This window comes from Babylonia areolata, chromosome 23 (genome assembly GCF_041734735.1).
Source record: "Babylonia areolata isolate BAREFJ2019XMU chromosome 23, ASM4173473v1, whole genome shotgun sequence".
Lineage (NCBI taxonomy): Eukaryota > Metazoa > Mollusca > Gastropoda > Neogastropoda > Buccinidae > Babylonia > Babylonia areolata.
In genome coordinates, this window is record NC_134898.1 from 26,998,254 (window position 1) to 27,013,712 (window position 15,459).

Here is a 15,459-nt window from a genome sequence, read left to right on the forward strand (position 1 = left end):
TCGGTCATCTGTCGTCTGCTAAGATCTGTACAGCCGGCATCACTCACTGACAGTCGCATCGTGGCCACTCTCTTCATTATTCATTTATTTTCTATCAGATCGTCCTATAAATGTTCATCTCTATCTTCTCCTTCGAATTTACGCTTCAATTCTTTCTGAGTATCAGCTAAAGAAAGAAATCATGGTTGATTTAGTTCGTCACGATCGCATGTCTTGAGCACGGCGTCAGTCCGACATTTTGTTGAGCGAGCGAGGAGAGAAGTCAGGCAAACACTTGGACAGTGACCCAACCAAAACGTTCAAATAAAGGACTGCTTCATGACGTAGATGGGGTTTCTAGCTATGAATAGAATCTAGAGAGATTCCCCAGGCTAAAGCTACCACTATTTTTGCCAAGGAAGTGAATGTAAACCAGGGAAAAGTCAGAATATTTCGATGACGAGTTATCTCGTCATGCAGGCAGCGAAGCATACATGCTTGCCATGACGAGTTATCTCGTCATGCAGGCAGCCTAGGGGTTAAATGAAACTGCATATGTTAGTAATGCATCTTTTGGAAGTTTTCTACCTTTTCTGTCCCCCCCCCCCCCCTCCCCCACCTTTTTTTTTTTTTTTTTTTTTTTTAATCGTCTGATATCACTGATGGTGAAATAAACTGCAGAACAAACGAACGCGCGCGCGCGCGTTTACTACATTGTCAGCACGCTCGACACGTAAAGCCGGTGCGGGGGCACTGACATGATGGCAGTTTTAGTGGCCCCAACTGCAGCCACTTGATTGTTGGAGTTTTAACGACCTATTGGCGCCTACACCCTTAAGGTCAAGTTTGTTCGGTTGGAGTTGTTCAACGGCCACTTGTTAGGTCCATCCTATTTGTGTGTGTGTGTGTGTGTGTGTGTGTCCGGAGGCAAGACTGCCTGCAGTTTGAATATGTGGTGTGCAACCTCGAAGGTCCGTTTCAAAACTAAAGTCAAGGTCAGAGTGAAAAACATAAACATGGCGTTGTTTCGGGGAGCGAGGGCTGCAGGAAAAGCACTGACCACCACCTTGGAATCTGGGGCTTTTGTCCCATCCGTTTTGTATCACAAAAACGTAAAGTACATTTCTTTATACAGCTGTCAAGAGTTGTTATGTCAAACGATTTCAGCTTACGCTAAGAACTTGCTGGGGTTTTTTTGTGTCGATTGGCTGGCAGATACGTTTGCCTGCTCCACGTGGAGTTTTGTTCAGAAAACTGTGTTATGAAACTTGTCAATTTGATTTGGACATCAGTCATAGGATTAACGCAGCCTCACTTCTTTTAATTTGTATCATTTGAAAAGTCATCTTCAGTAACTGTAACATGATTCACCTTTAATGGAAGAAATTACCAAGTGACTAACAAAATTGATGAGATTGGCCCTATCACTTTTTTCTCAGCTTATAAGTCTGATATGACCAGAAACTCAAATACTAACATTTATACCCAGTTTTGCAGGACTAATATCTGCAAATCATCTTTCAGCAACAAAGTTGTTAAAGGTTGGAATGCACTGTTAAACGTAACGAAATCAGCAAAAAATATTAAGCAGTTCAAAAATCTTCTTGAAGTGAACGAGTGATTCAACTGCAGAAATATGACTTTGATGAATAACTATTTAGGCAAATTAGCATTCATATGCAAGCCCTAAAACCAAACTAAAATACCAAGAAGGGGCGTGGAAAGGCTGGAAGGCTTAATTTTTGTCCCAAATACTGTACCAGTACCTGTTCCAGTGACCACCACCATGTGTGCAAAAATGCATGCAGTCTACTCTTGTCTCGGACTTAAAAAAATCTTTATCAGTCTCAGGCAGTGTATGTGGAATAAATCAAGTTTGATGAATAATGACATCATACTGAAACCTGGGTATTGTACTTGTAGAATAATTACAAACTTTGTGTGATTTGAAAGAAAAAAAAAAGGATTCAGGAAGGGCAGGCTTGAGGGTGAATGTGCTTGAGAGAAGAAAAATTACAAGAAGAAAATCATTATAAGATATATTTTGTGGAAGTTTCCATACTAGAATTGAAGTAGATAAAATTGATAAATAAATTGTTGTAAATGATTTGTCTGTTTATATGTCTTGTCATGAAATCAATGAAAAACATCAATAACTTAATAAAAGATGTCAGTTTTTAAGTATTTTGTCGTCCATAGATGAATCAGCTGGCAAAAAGTCCCCTGAAGACACTTTTAAAAATTATAGAATCTAAACCAAAAGCTTTGACCAGCCACAAATGAGTGGCATATGTTTTCATCTTAAAAAAAAAAAAAAAAAAAAAATATATATATATAGGCTAGAGAGAGAGAGAGAGAGAGAGAGAGGGAGGTGGTAAAACTGGACATGGGTAGCCATATATCTCCATTACTTGATCAATGTAGTGTCAAATTATCACAAAAGCATTAAGCCTACTAATCTTTCATTTTCAAAATTGAGCAGATTAAAAAAAAAAAATTCATATCCTTTAACATTATGTTTTTGTAATGATGTCCAGTTTTATAGATTGCTGCTATTCGTGATTTATTTCGATATAATATTTTTAAGATGTTAACATATTTGTTTTTCTCAGAAAATATTGCACATCAACTGACACTTGTGGATGATCTCTGTTGTTTTCATCATGTAGCCATTTTTTTATGTTTCTCTCTCTCTCTCTCTCTCTCTCTCTCTCTCTCTCTCTCTCTCTCTTTCTCTTTTACAATAATTTTTTTCCTTTGGAAAAAAAAGTATGTGAATTCACTTTTTCCCTTTTGTTTGTCATGTGATAGATAAAATGTTAAGTTTTGATTAATGGTTTCTTTTGTGTGTGTTCAATTTCATTTAGTGTCTCTCCACATTAAGTGATATTAGACATGAAAAAAAACACATGAAAAAAAGGAGGGGGGAGGAAAAAAAAAAGGGAGGGGAAGGGAAAGGGATGAAAACAGTACTATTCACAACATTAACTTAACAATCTAACTAAGAGAATAACTTTCCAACTTCAAAACTTATAGGTGTATAAAATGTGTGTGTGTGTGTGTGTGTGAATGGTTGCAATCTTAGAATTTTTTCCCCTCTATAAACTCCATTTTTGTCTTTCAAATCAGACCATGTTTCACTTGCACGACTACTCGGACTAGTTTTACTGTCTTCTTTTCTATCACTAGTCCATGTTTCATTCATGAAGCCAGTACTTGCTTTGATGTTGGAAACAGGTTGTTAGGACTGGAATTTTTTTCCTCTTTGTTATATGATAATTACTGAGATTTGTTCATCCTGTTTATAGCCAGTAGAAGCTTAGCCCTGTTTAGCGTATGAATGCCTTTGTTAAAGTAGATGAATGTACTCTGTGACAGTTTATAGATCTTTTCTAGTGATTGTCACTTGTTAAAGTAGATGAATGTACTCTGTGACAGTTTATAGATCTTTTCCAGTGATGGTCACAGTGACAAATAGGTGATCTGTGTGTTCAGGTTTTGGACCACTATGAAAACCCGCGAAATGTTGGGTCCATGGACAAAAACGACAAGACAGTGGGAACAGGTCTCGTCGGAGCTCCTGCCTGTGGGGATGTAATGAAGCTCCAGGTATGATTATAATGTAGAACATAGGCAGATTTATTTATGAATTTATTAAATAATATTTCCCTTTTTTTGTTTTGTTTGTTTTGCTCGCATGTGTAACCAAGTGATTCCTTGTAATATCCAGGAATCAGTTGTCTGTATGCATGTATGTATTTTACAAACGTGTGTGTTTCCATGGTAAACTTTAAACAAAGTATTTTTTTTCTTGAATTGTTGTCCGGGTTGAAATAATTTGTCTTTCGACACCAAATCTGGAATTAACAAAGAAGAAAAATAATACAGTTCACACAAAACAATTTTATTTCAGAAAGAGATTGAGAATGCCCTTGGTTTTTTTGGTATGATTTCTTTCAGATCAAGGTGGATGATGATGGGAAGATTGTGGATGCCAAGTTCAAGACATTTGGTTGTGGGTCTGCCATCGCTTCAAGCTCTCTTGCTACTGAATGGGTCAAGGGCAAATCGGTGAGAAAATCGTGTTGTCTGGTAACCCCACGGTCTGCTACTGCTGTTTGACAATGCATATTATGTCTGTTACAACAGCTAGCCAGAATTATTAGACAGTCGTTTTTTAAGCAGAGTGAGTCTTTCTTGTCGCCTTGTTTCAGTTGTTTGTAAAAATTATTTGTTGTTCAATGATAGTGAGTCTGTCTGATCACTTTGTTTCAGATGTTTTGTGTGTCTGTATGTCCAAGGTAAACTTAAGTGTTAGAATTTTCTCAGAACTATGCCATCAGTTGCTACTAAACTTGGCTTGATTATCAATGTTGATTTGTCCCACCAAAATGTCTGTGCACCGCAGTGTTGGCTACTGATTCACAATAAACATTTCAACCATAGAATTACAATTGGAAAAAAATTGAAATGTTCTTACTAAGCAAGATGGGTCACAAACCGACATCGACAGACATCTTGTCTTAGCTCCATCCTTAGCTCCCTCAACTGGTACCCTCTGCAAGTCCGATGGAAAAAATATCACCTGGGGATGTTCTACAAGTTCCACCATGGTTTCACCTCCATCAAGTCAGTCTACCTACTAACACCATCAGACAGCAGGCTGAGCTCCTGAAAAAAACAACACCTGCAACTACGACATCCCTGCCTGCATGATGCAGTACAGACAGATGTCTTTGTTTCCCCATCCCATCCCGGAATGGAATACACTGCCCCAGGAGGTTGTCACAGCCAAGTCGCTGGACTGCTTCAAGTCCAGACTCGCCTCCTGCCTGTGACACAACAGAGTAGACTTACCACCACCACCCCACTACCTTCCAACACCTCTGTTAATGTCCCCCCCACCCCCCACGCTCCACCAGCCAGCAAGTCCACCCACCCCCACTTTTTTTTTCTTTCTTTTTTCACCACTGGTAAGTAGTGTCGTAGAAGGCTAGGGCTGTGCTGGTCGGGTGGACTGTGCCCCATCTCCCCTATCAGTTAACAGAACATCCCTTGGTAGCCCAGCTAAGTTGCGCCCAACAAAAACCTCCCACAACACGACAATTTTCATCAGCATACTGATGTTGGTCGTTAAGTGGAAGAAGAAGAAGCACAACATTCTACTGGAGCTACTTTTCACACCATTCAGTCATCAGTCTGTATACCGTACGATGTAAACATTTTGATTAAAGCAAAGCAAAAGAAAATCAGTTTTTGTTTCTTGTGAAATAGTTTCTGTTGTCCAAAACTCACATTTTATTTCTTTGAAAACGCTGGGGTTTTTTTAGGGTTTTTTGTCACACATGCTTTTCACACAGTGTTTCATCTTGAAGAGCAGTGGGTTTGTTTTGGTTTTTTGTTTTGTTTTGTTTGTTTGTTTGTTGTTTTTCTTGATGATTTTTAAACATTTTAGAATTTATTATGAAAAGTAGACGGTGAACACAATCACATACAGTAATTTTAAAGAGAGAAACAACTTCAGTGTCAGTTGACCATTGTGTATTGTTCTCCTTGTGGTTTCAGATGGATGAGGCTCTGAACATCAAGAACACGGACATCGCCAAAGAGTTGGCATTGCCTCCAGTCAAGCTGCACTGCTCAAGTACGTGTGTGGGGGGGTGGGGGTGGGGTTGTGAGGGATGTTGTGTGAATGTGTGTGACTTTATGTGCAGGTAATGATGTATTTTACACTTATAATTGATTTTAATTGGCTTGCATGTGTGAACAAAGTGAGTCTATGCAATAACCCTTTTCCAGCTATGTTTCTAATTTCAAAAGTAGCGAGATGATTGTCTGTATGTATGTCAGAGTGTGTGTATGTCAATGTGTGTGTGTGTGTGTGTGTGTGTGTGTGTGTGTGTGTGTGTGTTCATACACATGCATATGTACTTGCAGAACTGATAGTATGTTATGTGTGGAATATAATATACATCTAAAAATCGTATTTGTGTGTCTGAAATCACCAATTTGTTATTTCATCTTTTTTGTTCCAGTGCTGGCAGAAGATGCGATCAAAGCTGCTCTGAATGACTACAAAATAAAGAATCAGAAGGATTCCAACACAGTGTCTGATGCGGCAGAAATGTATAAACACGAAATAAAGAACTAGGAGTCCACCTCGGGGTCTGAAGCAACAAAAGGTGTCCAGTTAGGCCACAGAACACTGTGTGCATAACCTGCAAGAGAATGACAAACTGGTACAAACTGCCTTCAGGAACGTTGTGGCTAAACGTGTATATTTTGTGTAAAGAGTTAGAACTGGCCAGTCTGTCTGTGATCAGTGAAAAATCTTGCTGGATCTGGCCTTTTTTTCTTTCTTTTTCTTTCTTTTTTTTTCTTTTTTAATTTTTTTTAATAGCTTCTCTCATAAAGATTTCTGCCTGTATGTAGACATTTATTAGATTTTTTTTTTCTTTTCTCTCTTCCTTTTTTTGTTGTTGTTTGTCTTTATTGTGAATATTCAATCCCAATTTCAGTATTTGGCTTGATTTTGCACTGTATTTAGTCATAGTTCTTTTTGTTCTTTTTCTTATTAGTTTGTTTTTTGACTCTTTGAAATTCATTTCTTGATCAGAGTAATTGTACAGTGTTTCTAATAGTAATAAGCTCTACTTTAAATCAGTGTATGACTCAAGAAAATGTGATAAATATCAGTGTGTGAGAACTGTGATTTTTTTCGATACAAACTGAATCAAGAAATACAGGTTAAATTTTTAAAAATAATAATAATAACAGGCATTCTGATTGGCAATTTTCTGTAGCCTTCTGTTTTTGAAACTTAGATCTACCCCTGAAAATGGAGTATGGCTGCCTACATGGCGGGGTTGGGGGGTGGGGGGGGGCAACGGCCATACATGTAAAAGCCCACTTGTGTACATACGAGTGAATGTGGGAGTTGCAGCCCACAAACGAAGAAGAAGAAACTTAGATCTGCATATATCAGCAATATAGTAATAAAGTACTTCTGAAAGATCCCTGAGAGAAAACCTTGGGACAGCCCAGGAGACAGTCTCTCTACAACCAACCACTTCAGAGAGGTCACAGAAATGTCACCAACCCCTTGCCTCTTCCATTTTTGGACTGTCCTGAACAGCTCCAGACAGACTGAGAAAACCTCACCAGTGCATGAGATGATGTATTCTGGCTGGCTGGCCAAAGTCAGAGCAGAAAATCATATCTTTCTCTTTTGACAGCTCTGTAACTGTGTACGCTGCATTATTTCACCTTTTAAGGTATTCTTTTGCTAACACTGAGGAAGGGCTGTGGAATATTGAGAAAAGAGATCAATGGTTACCTGTAAAGAAGGTCTGTGGAAAGCTGATAATACAGAATAATATGTTACTCTCCCCAACCGATACTATTCTGATACACTGTGCAGGAAGGGTATGCCCTTTCTGCTGTTATCTATCAAATGCTAACCAGGTTAACGGGATCAGTCATGTGTGAAAAATCTTCTGCAAGTGTATGGTAAACATGATGGGAGATTGGAGGGGGAGGCACCTGCAGGTCTGTGCATATTTTGACCTCAGAGATCTCTGTTGTTACCTTACCAGCCACTGCTGGGGTTCGAATCACTGACCCCACAGACTGTCAGGATGGAGGTTCTATATATATACTAACCACTAGGATTTCTGTCCCATCACTCTGGCGTGTTGTTGGATGTTCAAATTGCATCCCAGGTTGGCCATTGCTCCATTTCTGTGTCCTGAATACAGCGGGTACTCAACACAGACCTGATTGTAAAATCAAAGCAAACGTTACTGAATTTCAGAATATAGTTTTTCAATGATGATGTTAAAATCAATACTCTGGATTTTGCTATACAGGTATATACTCAGATTGTTTGTTTGTGTCCAATACTCTGGATTTTTCTATACAGGTGTATACTCAAATTGTTTGTTTGTGTCCAGTGCTGGTTTATTAAAACATATCAGCTCTACAAGACAAGTTGTTTTTAATTTTCTTCTTCATCTACCTGTGTTGTATGTGTCAAGGGAAGAAAGAAAGAAAGAGCTAGTGAAAGAGCAGGTGTATATGTGCGGGTACTTGCATGAAATGCGCATGCACACATGTGAAAAGAATTGTGGTCTTGTAAATCATTCATAAGATACAAAGAAAAAACCCAAACAGGGTAATACTATCATTAATCCTTTTCTCTGACTCTCCAGTACCTTCCCACATGTTACCAAGAATATTTCTGCACCCCCTTTCATTAAAAAAAACAAAACATGCTTACAATTAAAACATAAAATGATATGTAAAATCAATGAAAAACATGAAGAAAACCTCCAACATCTGTACAATCTTTGTACATAGTGCTTGAAACTGGACTTGACATAAAGTTATTGCAGATTTCAAACTAATTGTCTCTCTGACAGATTTCTCATCTTCACATATTAAAATGGAAAGCATCAGTTCTTTTGATTTTGATGACGCCAGTTTACAAAAGATGTAAAGCAACTTTGGTCGAAGAAAGCATTGGGAAAGCAAGCCCTGTCATAAAATACTTGGAAAAGGCCATAATGAAATGATATTAATCTCAAATCACAGACATAATTATGACATGTAGGGCATAATCTTTCATCGTGTCCAGCTTAAATTGGATTGCTATAATGAAGTTTGTTAGGTTCATGAACTTCTTGTAAATGAGAGATGTATTTCTCTGCACAAAAATCAGTTTTTAGTTTCTTCTTTTTCATGCACAACAAAACAAATACTACAGTCATCTGGTTTATTCCTCTAGCTAATAACAAAATCATGTATTAAAGTATATCAGATATATCAACCAGTGGCATTAATATTTGAACAGACTTCCCTCTCCCATACACAAAGGAGATCTCAAGCCATAAGGAGAAGAAGAAAAGAAAAAAAAAAGAGTCCACCACACTCGATCGCCTCACAGAAAAAGCAGTGGAGAGAGGAAGCAGCTGCAAATTTAACTTGAAAGGAAGAACAAGAGCCATTACTGATCAAACAGATATTGGCATCTTCACACTAACAACAGCAGGCTCTTTTGGGCCTCCCCCCTGAACAGCAGACTCAGGGCCTTCCCCCAAAAGAGTATGTAGACTGAAGAAACATGCCAGCTGCACACATGACTAAGAGGAGGTGAATGGAAGAGTTTGTTTCAAAACTATGTGGATGTGTGTGTATGATTGGGTCAGCCATCAGCAACCGTCCCCTCACCCCCCTCGCCCCCTTTAAAAAAAAAAAAAATTCATAAGCAGGTGTGGTGTTCCATACGTGTGGATGTCAACATGATTTGATAGTCTTAACTAAAACTTTAGTTGCTGTTACATTCCTTATGTCCAACCTGACTTAACTGGGGGCTAATGCAAACAGAACGACTGAATTGATGAAAAGCACTGAAACTGACACACAAGCAATTGTATCAATAATCCATGACTTGAAGTGCGTGCATGACTACATTTTTACCAGAACTTCAGACACAGAAAAAAAAAATGCTTAATTTGCTTTTGTTCTTATTTAGCAATGATGATGATCATAGTGATGATGATGATGATGACTATCATTATTATTATTATCATTATCATCGTCATCATCATCATCATCATCATCATTATTATTATTATTATTATTATTATCTGTTATTCTATTCTTATATGGTATCTTTATTAGTTATATTATTTCTCAGTATTTGGGGTAAGAGTGTACCGACGGCATTCCGACCTTGTGTTTTTGCCAAGTGAACATGAATGTCGATTCATTGACTACTTCTTGTTATCTGAGAAGGACTGAAGTGGAGAAACAACAAAACTAAATTTGTGTTACAAAGTTTTATGCGAAACAGCTGAGCGGGTAAAGAAAGGCGCAAAAGTTGCCCCCAGAGTCGTGTCAATTTGGATTCACAGCCTTTTAGGCCAGGAAATTTAGATTAAAATTTGCGTTAGGTCAAAATGTCTGCAACAAAACCGTTCTTTTTACGATAAAATAGAATAAATCATACTGATCACACTGATATAAAGTTGACCACTATTGGGAGGCGGGAACATCAGTAGATTTTGATTTTTAATGTCCAGAATCGAATATTTTTATTACTTCTGCCTGTGTGAGAGCGCCTTACAAAGAGTCGCAAGGCAAGCACAGGCGAAGGTTACCCAAGCGCGGTATAAGGGGTCGCTAGAGGAAAGCGTTCAGCGCGGTACAGTACATGTGACTGACTGCTGCCGCGCTGATGCTGATCTGTGAGCAGGTCACTGCGGCAGACAACTGATTCTGAACAGTAAGCTAGGAACAGAGCTCTTTGGGGTCAAAAGGAAATAAACATTTTCAATTTCATGTATTTTATACTTGAGTGGTAGAAGACGCAAATCCGCTTTTATGAATGTTTTCCAGTTTCCTACCATTCATGACATATCATAAAGAATGAAATCGGTATTATACCGACTGCAAAGGTGAATTTACGAAGGCAGCACGGGATCATTTAGTTCGTAAGTACAATTTTGTTGATATTTTACGCAATGCACAACGTGGACCGGATATACTCCATGCTCCGCTTATTAACGTGAAGAATATAAATATCTAAATATGTGTTAACCCGGTTCGGTTTCAATGAACATTATCGGCGCTCTGTCCAGAATATAAATTGGGAAAGTATAGAGGGCAGATGATGGCAAAATTGAACATCATGTCTTGATGTGAAAAGAACGGTATGAAATACATATTTTTCTTTGGAAATGAAGCGGTATTTGCAAATGTGACTCACGAACCCTGGCGCAGTAGACGTCGATTTAGCGTGGGATATAAATAATAATCATAATGATAACAATCGATCATAAATTTTATTAATGATTATGTAAAACTTTGTTGTAACACGTGTAACATTGAATCCAAGTTACCTAAACTAACTTTTCCAACGCAGATGTTTGAATTACTGGATTTATAATAATGATAGTAATGAATCTATCATGCGATCCTTAGCCAGTGCAGTGCATTCAAACAAAGCCTGTGCAAAATTATGTATTTTATTAATGATTACCTAAAACCTTATGACATATGTAACATGGAACCCAAAATACCTGAACTAACTCCCCCACCCTGGATGATTTTATTTATCAGAAACACTGCAGGCACTCCATTTTCACATCAATTCTCCCCAGTGTTTAACTGTTTAAAGTACTACCGTTCATCTTATTATGAAATGGGAAATGTATTATTTATATCACTTGACAAGAGTTTTCCTCTTTATCTGAAGAATTGTGATCAAAACACCGGATTCTTTGTATCTTTCTATTCGGTCAGTCAACAGAAAACTGATTAGCGTGATCCTCACAGTGAACAAATATGTAGGGTTGCAGAAAAACAAAATGTAATAAAAGTAAGACTTTGAGAAAAAACAAAAACAAACAACAACAACAACAATAACAACAACAAACAACAAATAAAAATAAAGAATTTTATTATCTGTGTTAAGCAGAACCAAAGAACATGTGTTCCGTGTCCGAATGTGACACCTGACTTCATCTCAAGCACTACTAAACGTGAAATGCTTCAAACTTAATTAATTTTAAGAAATTAATTCACAGTCAATGTATACTTTGGTTTTTCAGAACTTGTGTGATGTAAAATGTGGCTGTTTTAATCAAATTTTGCAAAACAATAAGCGTGTAGGGACTGACATTTTTCGGATACAACAAATTTTTTCGTTCCACACTTCGTCTGTCTTGTGAACTGATAAACTACATCATTTCGTGATAAAACTTCACCAGACAGCAAAAGCCAAAATCAAGGTAATTTAAGGCGGTGATTTTCTACTTTGAACTTTGTTGTTTGGAACTTTTGACGCAACAAGTCTTCAACTGAAAATAGTCTTACTGAACTTTTCAGTTTCAGTTGCTCAAGGAGGCGTCACTGCGTTCGGACAAACCATATACGCTACACCACATCTGCCAAGCAGATGCCTGACCAGCAGCGTAACCCAACGCGCTTAGTCAGGCCTTGAGAAAAAAACAAACAAACAAAAAACAAAAAAAACAAAAAACAAAAACAAAAAAACAACAAACAAACAAACAAACAAAAACGGGGGAATAAATAATAGATAAACTTACATAAATAAATGAATAATAATTATAATATAGAAAAAGGTAGTAGTAATAATAATAGTAATACTAATAAAATGATAATAATTTTAAAAAAAAAATAAAAAAAATAAATAAGGCAACAATGGTGATAAATAAGCGAATAAATGTAAAACATGAAGACACACATTCACACACACACCCACACATGCACAACAGAAATGCACCAAACATGCAGTTTCACAGATATGAAAGCACAGTCAAATACATATAAACGTACATGAGCTCCAACACACACACACACACACACACACACACACACACACACACACACATTACCTTGCACTTCCTCTACCCCCCTCCTCCACACACTCATTTCTAGTCTACGTATCGCAGCTTCCACGGCACACACACACATACACACACACAAACACACACTCACAGAGATGAACACTTACTTGTACAAGCACACACACATACGCCCATATCTCCCAACCCCAACCCCACACACATATATACAAAGATATATATATATATAGATAGATAGATAGATAGATAGATAGATAGATATACGTTCCAATATCCTGTTGCTCCCACAGTGTAGGCATGCATATACTCACATACCTCATCCTCTACCCCACCTCCCCCCGCACTCCGACCTCCTCTCTCACACACACACACACACACACACACACACACACACACACACGTACACAGATCTCTCCTGACACTTGTGTACACTTACACTCTCGCGCATTCACAAACGCACTCAAAAGCACAGACCCACACATCCACACAAACACACATACACACACGCACAGAGGCTGCCACTGACTGGCCGCAAGAGGGATGGGAAAAGATCTCTGATGCCAAAAACGTGGCGTCTAGTGTGTTGCTCAGTCTATTGTATTTGGAAAGGCCCACAGAGACTCTGTCGTTGAAGAAATTTGCGCAATGTTGGTTTGGAAATGATGCCGATATTTGTTTGATTTGCAAAGCATCGTGCTCTACCTTTCATGTTAGACTTGCGGCCGCTCCCTCTCTCTGCTTTTATTTCTTTGAGGCGATCGATGGTGTGATGGCCTTGTACCTGTTCTTTTTGGTATTCTTTGATTTTTCTGAGGATTTCCGATTTTCCTAGATGTAGGCCGTCCGTTGGTGTTGCGTTACCAGTAAGTCTGTCAGCTCGCTCATTTCCCTTAACACCTGCATGTCCCGGGCAGTATGACCATGTGAGTTTTTTAATCTGAAAGTTGCGCATTGCCTTATGCCACTCTGGGCTTCCCATTCCGTTTTCAATTTTCTGTATGAGGTTCATTGAGTCGGTTAGAATCATGGCATGTTGGTTTCCGGGCGTATGGATGGACGATAGCCACTGGAGGGCATGTGTCGCAGCTTCAACTTCCATCGTTAGGCTGGAGGTTGTGACTTTGTAGGCAGCATTCTCTTCCCAAATTGTTTTCCCATTTTGTTTCGCAGTGAATCCCCAACCAGACTGGTCTTTGGTGACTGAGCCATCTGTGTATATGATGATGTCCTCTTCTTTACTGTTTTCTTCTATGAGTAGCTTCACTTCCGCATCAGTTTTGCCCTCTGGCCATTCCCGACAATGTCTTCCTAGAGTGGGTGAAATGACTGTGTTGAATAGATGGTTGAGGTTTTTGGGGTTTTTCTCCCATTCTTTTGTTTCTTTCAGGTCTTGTAGTCGGCATACTAGCTGGATTGTGTCTTCTGCTTGTCCCATCCATGATCTTCCTAGTCCTAGACGGCTGAACTACATGCGTTGACTTGGTTCGAAATCTTACGTCAGTATCCGAATATTACCGCATCTCGCCACGTGTCAGAAACAGTGATTGTGTCTAAACTTAATCGGATCAGAGATAAATGTACAAACAAACCATAACAACGACGATATTAATAGACACATTTTTTTTGGTTTTTTTTAAATATAGCAACACACACGATTGAAGGATGTTTGTCAAACCGATTTACGCTTTCCCACGATGAATCCGCATGATTTATGTGGAAACAGTTCTAATTTTGTTTACATGTATATTTTTATTGGGTCGTTTACATGCACAGAAGTAACACAGAAAAACAGAACTGAAAATTAATATACGACGTCGATTGCATTTAAATAGTTGAGTAGACATTTTTTTTCTCTCCAGAAAATGAGTGTATGTGCTGCAGATGATAGATGTGTTGACCACCTGTTGCAAGTAAAGAACGTGTAGTGTATTTATGAATGTGCTTGCCTTTGAATGAATAAAAATACGTCAAGAGGAACGGGTTGTTTACGTCTGTCACGCTGGTTTTTTGCGTAATATTTCAAACTTAATGTACCATTTTTACTGATGATCAATGTTTTATTATCGCAACGAATGAATATAGATCAGGTCTGTATGTACTGGATTTTAATCAGGTTTGCACTTATTTGTTTCTGACCACTTCATGTTCAGACACATTGCCATGTCACAAAATGGCGCCGAAATTTTGGATGTTTTTAATAAATTTCAACACATTTAAGACACAAGAACAAACCCTCTTCTCACAAAATTGTTGCAAACATTTCTCTAATGAATTGCAATCCTAATAACATGTGAAACATTTGAATAATCATTGTAAACACATGTTTATACTGAATCAGACTGAGAGACCCCCATTTCCAACAAAATTCTAGAGACTGACCCATTTTCATTTTCCGCGCAGTCTTTGCTCTTCATGAGTATTTGATGCACTTCATTTTGCCACCTTCATACTCCAGCCAGATACATTTTCTTTCCCACGCTAAACTGACGTGTCTGCTGCGCCAGGGTTCGTGAGTCACATTTGCAAATGCCGCTTCATTTCCAAAGAAAAATATACATTTCATACCGTTCTTTTTACATCAAGACATGATGCTGGTCGATTTTGCCATCATCTGCCTTCCATGCTTTCCCTGAATTAATTGTCTGGACAGTGCTCCAACAACATGATGTTCATTGAAACAAACCTGGTTAACAGATATTGAGACATTCATATACTACACGTTAATAAGCAGAGCATGAAGTATTTCCAAGTTGTCCATTGCGTAAAATGTCAACATGATTGTTCTTACGAACTAAATGATCCCGTGCTGCCTTCGTAAATTCACCTTTGCAGTCGGTATAATACCGATTTCATTTTTTATGAAATGTCAGGACTGGTAAGAAACTGTAAAACATTCATAAAAGCAAATTTGCGTTTTCTACCACTTTAGTATATAATAGATGAAATTAAAAATGTTTGTTTCCTTTTGACCCCAAAGAGTTCACTTATTTTCTGTACGGTATCTGTCATCAGCCGCAGTGACCTACTAACGGAGGTATAGGACAGCATCAGCGCGGCAGCAGTCAGCCACAAGTACTGTACCGCGCTAAAC

General features: G+C 38.3%; 1 protein-coding gene across 1 annotated transcript; it reads left to right on the plus strand.

The window, feature by feature from the left end:
• The first annotated feature begins 958 nt into the window (after window positions 1-958).
• On the plus strand, window positions 959-6,837 carry LOC143298088 (iron-sulfur cluster assembly scaffold protein IscU-like). Its single transcript, XM_076610770.1, has 5 exons — window positions 959-1,091; window positions 3,475-3,588; window positions 3,940-4,050; window positions 5,545-5,623; window positions 6,015-6,837. Exons 1-5 carry the CDS (start codon window positions 996-998, stop codon window positions 6,128-6,130), a joined length of 516 nt encoding a protein of 171 aa, XP_076466885.1. The 5' UTR covers window positions 959-995; the 3' UTR covers window positions 6,131-6,837.
• The last annotated feature ends 8,622 nt before the right edge of the window (window positions 6,838-15,459 follow it).